The 12,252-nt window shown below is 38.0% G+C and overlaps 1 protein-coding gene across 1 annotated transcript; it reads right to left on the bottom strand.

Annotated features, from left to right (window-relative positions):
• Positions 1-977: 977 nt before the first annotated feature.
• elovl5 (ELOVL fatty acid elongase 5) lies at positions 978-10,420 on the bottom strand. The gene is made up of 8 exons (XM_088350695.1): positions 10,234-10,420; positions 8,424-8,497; positions 8,159-8,346; positions 6,676-6,753; positions 4,865-5,036; positions 3,915-4,039; positions 3,576-3,710; positions 978-1,135 (listed from the first exon to the last, which is right to left on the bottom strand). The coding sequence occupies exons 2-8, from the start codon at positions 8,479-8,481 to the stop codon at positions 1,037-1,039; spliced, it is 855 nt and encodes a 284-aa protein (XP_088206821.1). The 5' UTR covers positions 8,482-8,497; positions 10,234-10,420; the 3' UTR covers positions 978-1,036.
• Between the last annotated feature and the right edge of the window lie 1,832 nt (positions 10,421-12,252).

The raw sequence follows: 12,252 nt of genomic DNA, 5'->3' as shown, positions 1-12,252 counted from the left end.
TTTAGTGCTTAAATATGTGCTGAAGTCAGTTAGGTGAAATGAGACATTTTTTTTACCGTTTTCAAAAGTTCAATATACTTTTTTCAAGACACACATACTTGGATTTATGGAGTTCTCTGTTACGAACACTCTATTAAAGAAACTCGAATAGAACACAAAACAAAACAATAAGAAAATAAAACATCAAAGTTGGAATCTTGACTAGCAGTTTCAATAAAATACAACGATGGCTTAAGTATTGCGTTATTGTAATTTGATCAAATTTCCCCTTAACGTTGCACCAAACCCAGTCTGGATGTCTCCATTGGTCGAGCGGTGGGGGACCCTCAAAGCTGGAGACCCGGTCGGGACGAGGATCACAGAATGGCTACTTTGAGTTCGCTGGCTGTGTCCCACCGGGTTGTCGCTGTCTCGATCAGGCTCGGCCGCTGGCCAGCAAGGTTCTCTGGCAGCTTGGTGAACTGGGACTGGGTCAGACCTTTTTTGTTGCATGCTGGCCAGGATTTGGTCCTGTTCTGCTAGCTTGGCTGGACCTCTTGCCTGGTTTAAAATGAACTCTTAAGCCAGACCTCTTGTTTCCTCTCTGTTTTTTTGTAAACTGAAGTGTGAGGTGTCGTGGGTCCTGGCTCTGATCTGGCCCTTCTGGTGGGGGTTGTCTCATCATTTTTTTAACATTGCAAAACAGATTTCTGACCTTATGTTGAATGTGCTACATTGTCCTGCTAGAGAGGTAGACATTTTGCTATTGTTGCTAGACTAATCCAGGAGAGCGAGCTGTAAATTTGAAACCGGCAGCGTCCTTGATGTGTAATTGGAGCGCAAGCTTTTTTGTAAAGTGAAGGACAGCTGTACCGTCCGATCGCGCAATCTCTAAATGCTCTCTGTCCTTTGTAGAGGACAGCTGAAGATGATTTAGGGACAGGTTACAATACTTTTGATATTATACCTATAGTTTTCAAACTAGATTTTGTTTTCTGTTTGTTTTTTTTTGCACTGACCGAAAACCTAGAAAGGATCGAGGTTGGAGTCACCGACTTCATTGCATCTTGTTTTTGAGCGCTGTATTCGTTGTTGAGTGTCCTTTGGTTGCCACGCAAGGGCCGTTCTGCAGTTCTCTCGATCTTTTCTTGTATGTCTGATGAAGAACAAGATGATGGTTACAAGGTAGGAGAGAAGAGTGTTCAAAAGCAAGTCTGGAGCTGCAAAATTGCAAACACAAATTAAGAGATTATGGAGGATGTGTTAAATCCAGGTCCAAAAAGAAATAACCCTGCCAGAATTTAATTTACTGTATTTCTGGGTTTGCATCGTTTATAGGCCATTTTGCTCATTTTAAGTATTATTTTTATAACGTCATTATTTTATTTTTTAATGACTTTTTGCAGTTAGAGATGACTAAGGAAGTAGCAGGGGAAAAAAAAAAATATTTTTTAAGTGAGGCAAAACTTTCTGCAAACAGCAAAACTATTCTTTGAACAATCATTATTCTTATTTTACTAATATGTTTGTTGAAATTCTACTGGAATTTTCACAATATAGCTCTGAGTAATGAAAAAAGTATATATTGTATAGTAAATTATTTAAAAATAATAATACAAGGTATTTGAAATATTTCCTGACGCCAGAACAAGGATTACTGTACTCTAAAATGGCATCCTTCATAATTTAACAATATTTTTTAATCCGTTTTTTACTTGACTTTCTGCCATGTACAGCTGCTAATATGTAGAAGAAATATTTTAAACATGAAGAAAAATGATTGTGTCAACACTGAGGTGTCTTAAATTGCACCAAAAGTCTATATAAGAACTATTTAATCCAGCTAAACCAGTGACTTTCGGGAAGAGGCTGGATGACATGATGATCAAAACCGGGGAAGTGAGGGCTAGCAACCCAAACTGCAAAATCTATACGGAAAGCCCGAATCAGTTATACCCCCAGGAGGGGGGAAGGATGAGAACTCCAACAGAGTTGATAACCAGGCGACAAAACGGAAAGGAATAACGAGAATGAGTTTTAAGATCCACCGGACCAAAATGGGATGTGTGACAAGGACACAGGTGGTGCAAGGCACAGGTCTAGTACCTGCCTGCCATGGTGTGTTTATTTTTATGCTACGCAGAAAAACTTGGAAACAGAGAAGCTGTGAAAGAATTAAAAATTCTTGTATTGATGGTTCTTCAAGCTGAAAAACAAATTGACAAGTTTTTCTTTGTGCGTTTTGCTTTGTAATCAATACAGTGGAACCTCGGTTCTCGACCATAATCCGTTCCAGAACCCTCTTCAAAAACCGATTTGTTCGATCACGAAATAATTTTTCCCATTAAAAATAATGCACCGTAAATCGTTTTAATCCGTTCCAACACCCTGAATGTTTACCTTGAATGTTTAACGGAAACATCAAGCTAACCCAGGCTAATCGTACGTCCGCGTTATCGTAATCTTCCGTACAAAAGATTACGCTAAAATGAACGTGTAAACATGAAAAATTCCGGTCGTTTACAAGTCATTTAGCGCCCGGGTCTCCACAACAAGTGGTGAGTGGTTCATTGGAAAGGGGGCTCTGTTCCAACACCCTGAAAGTTGGGCTCCGTTACAACACCCTGAATGTTTACCTCGAATGTTCAACGTAAACAAAGTTAACCCAGGCTAATCGTACGTTGTCGTTATCGTAATCTTCCGTACGAAATATTACGCTAACATGAATGTGTAAAAAAAATTTAAAAAGAAAGAAAATAATTATGAATAGGATTTCTTACCTTTGTGGTATTCAGCAGAAGGCGCAGGTGGACAGTGGGGTATTCCCTAGCAAGATCAGACACTCGTACACCTTCATATTTTGCTATTATTTCTTTCTCAAATGCAATAGTTGTACGCACTACCTTTCTTTTTTCACCTGTAGCAACTTTGCTGCTTGCACTGACTTTCTTCGGAGGCATAATTAGGGGCTAAAACACTTCGTACACCTATATTAAAAGCGAAAGCAAAACGAGGCACGTCCGCGCGCGATAACAGTTGGTCACGAAAAGAGCCATCTACACCCATACGCCGCTCAGCATCGCACCCTAGCGTACGCACTCACGCATTACCGGCGTTCGAACTCCGATTTTTGACCGAACAGCGAAGCAAGAATTTCTCGAAAATTTTTGGTCGGACTCCGATTTGTTCAAACTGAGAGGGGTTCGAAAACCGAGGTTCCACTGTACTTAAATAAACCACAACCAAACTCTGTTTTGCTCCCGCTATACTTTTAAAAACGCACACTTGTATGCTTGTTTGAGTTTTCGTAAGGCCGCCGCAGCAGAGGGCAACTGCGCCCTATCGCGCGGTGCGCCCTGTGTATGTGTTTACTACAGAAGTAGAACCATCTATAGAGACTGCACCTTTTAACATGGTGTGCCCTCTGGTCATGAAAATACGGTACTTAAAATGAGCAAAATTTGAAGCCAAGCAAGCAAGAAGTCTTATTTCACTCGTTCCTCTCAAAAATAGTTTTCAATTTTTGCAGCCTCGAGGTTTTTGATAAATGAAAAATCTAGGAGGGGAGAGGGGATTCAAAAATAACCCAAAGCAACCTGAATGTAGAAGTTGAGGAAGAGGATGGTGATGCTCAGTAGGTAAAAAAATTGGAAGTAGAGCCACTTGATGGGCAAACCGCACGGCCAGATAATGGGACTCAGTGTCTGCAGCGATGTTAAGAGGAATTGGATCTGTATTGGGCGGAGGCAAAAAAGAATTTAGAAGGTGATCAGACACAATATCGATCTGAAGCCTAAAATATCTTAGTGGATGCTCAAAGGTGATTTTCTTTTCTATGTGTGGTTTTTTAGCAGTTCTAAAAAGAAACATCTACACAAGAAAAAAACAATGGCAGAGGGGTCACTACCGAGAAACCGCATTTTAGTTTCGATTACCATCTGGAACTGTGTGATGTACTTCTTCCACCAGAGGTACGGTCGCATAGCAGGGATGGCTGACAGGCCGTAGTACGAGTACATGAAAACGTGCACCAAAGTGTTGAGGTAAGGTCCGAAGAAGCCTTTGGATGAAAAGAAATGGTTTTCGTTCAGTTTCATTATTGTGAGAATTAGGCCATGACAAAATGTTTTATCACAATAAAATATTTCTGTCTATCGATAACGTCTTTTTTTCTTTTTACATTTTAAGTCTCATTTTCGCCCCTGAGCAAAAGTTGATGTAATCTGATGCTGCCTTAACCAATTTTGATGTTAGAACACGGACACAAGATGACACACAATGACACAGCAAAAAACACGAATAACATTAAACAAGTAAATACCTTCTCAGACGGGGGAAGCTGGTTGATGGTATATGCGGATAGCGCCTTGATAGATAAGTTTATTGCTCACTGGCCCGGTGCTTTTGTTAAACGTCCACAGGTACTAGTTTGAGACTGATTGAGACTTGTTTTTCCTTCAGCGTATTTGAGCGGGCTATTATTGTGTATCTTTATATACCGTTTCAAATGGTGGAATCATTTTGTTGTGTTCTCCTTCTTGGTTGGCACATGTTGTTGGCAAGGTTTACAAGTGCACGTCGCCGCAGTTTTCAGAAAAAAAAATTAACTAGTAAGTCGCCAAGATACCTCCAAACAACTGGATATGGGGGCCTCTCATATCTAAGACTCTTTCTGCATGCTTTGAGTGGGTATGCTGTGTGTTATTCTTCGTCTCTTTACAGCTCGTTTTAATTGCGTTGTAGTTCAGTTTTGCTTTCCCTCTGTGAAAGTTTTATTGAAGGTTGTATTATTTATCTTGGCAAAAGTTATATTACGATAATTATCGTGATCGTTTTATTGCCCAGGCCTAGTGATAACTTTCCAATTTGGGTTCCCATCACTCACAGTGGCCGCACGGGTACCAGTTGATGACAAACCACCAGATGTTAATCATACTGACGTGGTGGTAGACGTGGAGAAAGGTGATCTGCCGCTGTTTTTTCCGCAGGATGAAAAAGAACGTGTCCATGAACTCGATCAGCTTGGAGAAGTAAAACCACCAGATTGCGTTTATGACCTGTGGAGTCAAAGTTGCAAAAAACAGCTCTGGATCTGTTGCGCTGACTTAAGAGAGAAAGACGCGAAAAGCATGACGAAGCCTGGAGTTAAGTCCGATGACAAATATTTGGCAGGTTTTGGATTTATGTTTGCTTATGTCGCCACTTTTTCAAAAAGACGCATCTTCATTTTGGCCCTTTGTACAGCACTCTTCATTATAAACATTCTATTCATACAAAGAAATGGAGATACGTCTTTTGAAGATAGCAACAACAATATGCAGGTAGCTGCCTCGCATAGCTGATGCTGCTATCGGTGTGTGAGAGTGTGTGTGAATGGTTAAGTGTGAAGCACATTGTAAAGCGCTTTGGGAGGTCTTTAGTGACTTGAAAAGCGCTATATAAATGCAGACCATTTACACCTACAAAAGACGCTAATTTTTGCTCATGAGCAGATGTGTCACAGCCAAAGCCTACATCTCACCAGAACCGTAGCAGCTCCTCCATTTTATTATAAACTATTCAGTCAGTTGTTGAGGGAGGAGAGTTTAACGTATCAAGGGGACACCATTGTAAAACAAGGAACATTTAACAGACCTGAGAAAAACAAACACGACAATGCGGCAGCTACTCTCCTCGGGTAAATAGTTGAATGGTTCACAAGATGATAAAACTCTTTGAAGCAAAGAAAATATTTTACTTGACCGTTACAACCGTATATAATGAAGAAAATGCTAATTCTAATTTTGCAGGTAATAAATAATAATTGTATTAACTATAAGCTCATTGACCTTTTATCCAGTTTTCTTCAAAAGCTTTTGATTGAGCTGAGTCATGTTACAGATAGCATTCCTTAACCACACGGGTCGTAGGGGGCACCATTTCCTGTGGTGTGACTTGGGCAAGTAAAGCCTGGCGTGGCGCCCATCCCTCTCTGGGCCATCAAATATTTCCACCCGATCTTAAGCTTTATTTAAAATAAAACTATCGTAGTAAAAACATTTTTCTGGTTGAAGTTAATTGGAAGTAAGGTTGGTAATTATTTTTCAATTAATCACTTTGAAATATTGTCGCCGTTGTATGAAAAACAATTATCTCAAATGTTTTCTCAGTGAGAAAAAAAACACTATTATTCCTCCAAAAAAGTAACTTGGGAGATTTTTTTTCTTTTTTATTTGAAAGTAATGAAACATACAATATTGAGATTATTTCTTAAATAGCTCTAACTTTTTCAATTATGATTTAGATCATGAAAAGTAAACAAAGTTCTTAACAGCGACGATACATATTTTATGATTACATTTTTTTTCAATATTCATATATCTACTGCATATATTCTTTCTGAATATTTTTATATTTTGAGAACAAGATCCAAAAGTGAATTTCTAAATATACAAAATTATTACATTAATAGTATGAATTTGAAACAAAAATATAAATACGTGCAAAATTAAAATAAAAGTGCTCAAAATAATTACACAAATTATATTTTACCCGGAAAATAAGTTTTCCCCGCAATCAGTTTTGTTTCGAATACTTGCGTTTTTAACAATAAAATATAAATACATTTAATTTAAGTTTCAAGTTCTGTTTTTTAATGTTAAATAATTTTTAATCCCCAAATTTACTGAATGAAGAAAGAAAGGAGCAATCTCTCACCTCATCATCCACTTCTGGTTCGCTTTGCGTGTCTTGACAAAAAATGTTGTAGTTGCTGTTCCACACAGCAGATGCAAGCTTAGAACAACGATTAAAATAGTCAAATATAAGCAAAAAACTAAGAGAAAAATAATAGACTCCACTCAATAAACAAAGGCTTGCACAAAAACACAATTACAGAAATGGGTGGAATCTTATTGTGACAAAATCGTTACATTGTCTGTTCTAAACTAGCAATCCATGGCCTGGAATTAGCATATATTCTCGATGGCGCTGCTAACTAGCCACCTTAGCATATAGTATTGCTTTGCTTTGGTTGCTGGCATCACTTGAGTAGTTAAAGCTAAATAATTTTGCAGCTCATGCTAGATTCAATGACAATGTTATTATTGTGACATAACCGATAGCGGCTAATGCTAGTGTCTTGCATTAATCCCTTACATTAAATGATGCAAATTTCAAAATAAAAAAAATGTATTCCTTAAATTTAACCCTGACGAAAAAGCTGAGGTGACCGCTGACCTGTTCTCAAAACAGCTCAATTTTGAAACTTTGTTATTTTCTGCTAAATAACAGTTTTAACAGTTTTTCAGTTGTTGACGGAGTCTATTTAACCCTACTTACAATATTTAACCTGGTAATACCATGGTAACAACACAGTAATAACATGATCAGTTATTAAAAAAAATGCATATAAAGTTGGGTGCCCTTTGCGCTAATTAGTAACAAATCCTAGCTTTCAGCTTGAAAAAGTTTGGAGTGTCTTTGCATTAATGGCTAGTGTTAAATCTTGCACATTTCGATTTAGAAATTCACTATTCAAATGAAACCAAATCAGAAAAGTAGGAATTTGTCCTAAAATGTCAGATTTCTCTTTTAGTACAGCAAGAAATAAAAATGGCCATAAATGTGCTAAAGAGTCACAATTCCCTTTAGGGGTTTTTTGTACGAATGATGATAAAATCTAGATAATTATTCTGTAATTTAAAAACGATTACAATTTTCAGGTGCACTTATTTTGGAATGACTTCGTGTCTTTAAGAGATTGGGCCCGGTCAGGTGAGTAACAGACATCAGCCAATTTGACTAAGCTCTCTAAACATCAGCAAGCATTAGCGATAAAAAGCTTGTGCTTATTTACTGTTTACTTTGAACCGTTTTTTTTTTTTTTCATAAATTGATTGAAATTATACAGGCAGTTTCACATCCAGTGTAATATTTATGTTCCAAAGACAATTCGAAAGATGCTGTTGGGAGCTTAGTTAGCTCTGCCTGTTAGACTAACTCTTTTTTTTAAGCGTTGATTGGTTGGGTTGGAAACATTGAGACTTCCGGGAGTCAGTTGCCTGACAACAAGCCACGCCCTCTGCCATCAGATAGCCTGATTGATTTGAGCATGGATTTTAATAGTAATCCATCTATACTCGATGCAGTTTTCCCCAACTGCGTAACATGATCCCTTGCTTTATGGCTTGCGCTGTACCTTGAGGAACATCCAGAGCGACATCAGAGTCATGCAAAAGTTGTAGACCACCAGGACACCTTTGCAAGAGAATGCCTGCCTGCTCTTCATGTACTCGGGCCCCGTCCACACCACCAATAGGTACGCCACACTGAAGGCCAGGATGGTCGAGTAGTTGTCAACAAGCAGCCAACCGCGCACCCTCGGGTCTGAAATCAAACGATAAGATTAAAATTTAGAAAAGGCATTTTAAATGGTAAATGGCAGAGAACGTTTGTTGGTTTACCTCTAGGACCCAACAATGACTCCAAAAATGCGTTTATTCTGGGATTCAAGAGCTCCATGTCTAAAGGTCAACAACTGTTAAAAGACAAATTATGAATTATAAGATTTAGTAACACAGAAATATAACTGAGGAAAGATGTGAAACATGAAAATTAAATCCAATTGTTGCCGTTTCTATTGAAAGTACGGTATCTGTAATTGCAATAGCTGGAGAGAAGAAAAAGTCACTTTAATGGCATTAATTCATTACTTAATAGACAATAGTGCTATCAGTATACAAAATTAAATAATATTAAATATAGTAGTACCGCATTATAGCGAAGGTTCACTATATATCTCAGTTTGTAGAGTCTCCTTGACAAAGAATAGCACACATTGATTTTAAAAAATATATATTAAAGTAAATATCAAATTCGAATTGATTCAGGAATGTATTGTAAGTTGTTTACTGTGCCAAAGGTTGACGATTTTTCTTTTAAATATATTTCTTTCCCCCATTTTCAATATTTACACAGCCGTGACTAAACTACACAATAATTGTTGTAAAAAAGCATTCAAAATTTTAAAAAGTAACCCAACAAGGTACTTTTTCCATTTAAAAAAGGTGATTGTTATCTTTATTTCACTGTATTTCACGCGTATTGTAAAAAATTATTACCGGTACACTAAAACACAGGTGTCAAACAGGCGGCCCGCGGGTCAAATCAGGCCTGCTAAGGTATTGAATCCGGCCCGCAAGACAACACTCAGAGAAGTGCAAGAGACATACGAGCTGCAGTTTGAAATATGTCCACTTGATGTTGCCAAAGCAGGTACCCCTCACAAGACACTACTTGAATTTATCTCTCTCTCTCTCTGTGTCTTTTTAACTTATTTTGCTCTAACTTTCTTTTTTCCTTTTCTCTTTCTTTCTTTCTTCCTACCCTTTGTGGTTTCTTTTCATTTTTATCTCCTTCTGTCTTTCTATTTCTCTTTTTATCTCTTTTCTTTCTCACGCTCTCTCCCTCCCTCTTTCTTTGTCCTGCCCTCTCTCCTTTTCCCTTCCACTTTCTCTCATTTCTTTATCTCTCTTTTTCTTTCTCTTTAATCTACTAATCCGCCCCCCCTACAGAATGTTTGTTGTATCGTGTGGCCCCCGAGTTAAAATGAGTTTGACACCCCTGCACTAAAGCATGACTCGCATCCTTGTCACATTCTGTTTCCATTATCAGCACTCAAAAGAATAATTTGAGTTTATCGCTAGACTTTTCTAATCCACTTCTAATTTAAGCAGTATACTGTGCCTATTTACAGTACAGTGTATTGCCGACGTCACGTGACAAATGTCATACCGAAAACCTCACAAATAAATAGATTAATTCGAACCCATCATCAGACTTTACGTCTACTTCTGATTTAAGCAGTGTAACAATTCACAAAATGAACGGGACGAAACTAACACGATAAGGCAAAGACGACACGCAAATAATTAACACTCAAGCTTCTTTCACTTTTATAATTATTAAGTTTGGAACTGACAACATAACAAAGTTAACGTAACAAAATGAACGCGACATCAGTTGACAGGTGGGACGTCGAAAAACAACAATAATTATTCTAATTAGTAGTTAACGTGACAGCAAATGCCTCCGAGAAACCTACTAACAACGAGCTTTAATTATACTAAATAGTAGACATTTCCCCTTTTCTTATTTTGAAACGTCGTCACGACAGACAACATGAATTAGCTCAAAAATGTCCACGCATCTTAAGCGTGATACAGAAGTGGCGCCTTAACATCATCAGCCAAGGAGACAAAACTTGACACTCACCATAAGTCACCGTTCGCCGCCGAAACGACACCAAAGTAGGCGAAGCACGAACTGCTGGGCCACTCGTCCCTTGTTGCCGTTTTCATTCAGGAACATTGAAGCCATTCTAAAGTGATTCGCGGGTTGATATTTCACTGTGAAAGTGAGAGGGGCACGAAGGAGCCATAAGGTGTGCGCATGCGCACTGGAAAATAATAGTGCACCATGAAATCTATCCCCTTTTAACGTCAAGATTGCCAAAGTAGAGTTAAAAGCATTTTATGTGTTTTTAAAGCTAAGGTGTGTCGTTTGAGCCCTTAATCGCAAGAAGTCTCAAAGGGCCGTATTCTTAATGAGGTAACTATTTTCTCAAAATATTTGCTAGCAATGCCCAACTGAGTTCAAAGAGCCCTAATGCTTTATTTTCCATTGCGCCTGCAAAGGACTGGAGGATGCTGCTTGGGAGGGTGGGATGGAATCCCACTTGAGAAGACAGAGCTACGCCCTTGCACAATAGTATTGCCCTTGCACAATAGTATTGCCCTTTACACATTGGTTAACTGCTGTTAAAAGTGTCAATAAAAATGTTCAAACCTCATATTGTTAGAATATGATATAATGAAATTGTGAATGTATTTAATTGCTGTTAAAAGTGTCGATAAAAACTCATATTGTTGGGATATGATATAATGAAATTGTGTGTTTAATTGCTGTTAAAAATGTCGGAAAAAAATTGTTAAAACGTCATATTGTCAGATATAACGAAATTGTGAATATGCTTAATTGCCGTTAAGATTGTCGAGAAAAATTGTTCAAACCTCACATTGTTTATTTGCTGGCTGCGGCTGCACCGACTCGCTACAACGGGTCAGGTGTATCGACATTTCGTTCTATGTACATTGTTACAAAGAATGACAATACAAAGGAAATTATTATTATTATTATTATTATAGTGTCAATAAAATTGTTTAAACCAAAATCCTGTTCGGTGCGGAACAAACAAAAGTTGATTCATCAATGTCTACGAGATGCACAAAAATCATGTTACTATGCCAGTGTCTAAAACTTATGAGACAACAGGGCAGACAACTGTGAAAAGTTGCCTGCCCAGCCATAAAGTTGCCCGCCCCATTTTTCCCAACTTGAAACACAATAAGACGACTAATCGTATAAAAAACATTGTTGCAAAGTATTAGGGATTGATAATCAGAATATATGACAGAACGACACTTTAAAATTAAGTTTATTATGAATCTACTTATAACATTCATTGCACGTTTTCCATCTGCCATCACTATGTACCTGTATTTACACATCTTCATTCATGCAATGTTTGCGTTGCGTCATCTCCTACAAGCCACGTGAATTCTTCTTTCCACGATGCTTTTAAAGTACGTTTACGTTTTGTAGCGTCATCAATTTTATTAGCTTCTTTTGAATTCTTCTGGGGCTGAGGTTTTGGTTTGATTCCTAACCACTTATCCATTTTTCTTGCGTTCTGTGCGTCTAATTTGGAAAATGATATGTAAATATCAGTAAATATAACGCTGAGGAAAGTCCGGAAGTTATTCGATGCAGGCTTCTGATTGGCTGCAGAGTATGCAAATTGCAAAACGAACCGAAATTTCGAAAGCAAACAAAGATTTCGAAATCGGAATAAAGCAAACGTTTGATTTTAAATAAAAAAAAAAAACAAATCTTGAAAGTTGTCGCCCACCCGGGCCGTGGCCTTTTGTACGTTGTACACTTTTGTGTTTGTGTGAATTTCCCTGCGGCGATGAATAATCTATCTATCGATCTACACCCGACGAAAAAGATGCACGCCCCGTGCATCCGAGCAGACGTTATTTTAACACCGACTATGCCAACATCTTCTGGCTCAAAGTCCTGATTACATCAGTTTTCAAATCTCACGTCCCGCCTTTGAATGTTATATTGATGCAGATAATACCTTATCAGAGAAATTTAGGATAGCAAAGTACTGATACTGCGTATTAATATTATAATACTGACACAAGGTAGGCTTTACAACAAAACTGG

This window comes from Urocampus carinirostris, chromosome 13 (assembly GCF_059441175.1).
Source record: "Urocampus carinirostris isolate Australia breed hairy pipefish chromosome 13, RoL_Ucar_1.0, whole genome shotgun sequence".
In the NCBI taxonomy this organism is placed as follows: domain Eukaryota; kingdom Metazoa; phylum Chordata; class Actinopteri; order Syngnathiformes; family Syngnathidae; genus Urocampus; species Urocampus carinirostris.
This window is presented reverse-complemented; position numbering and strand designations above follow the sequence as displayed.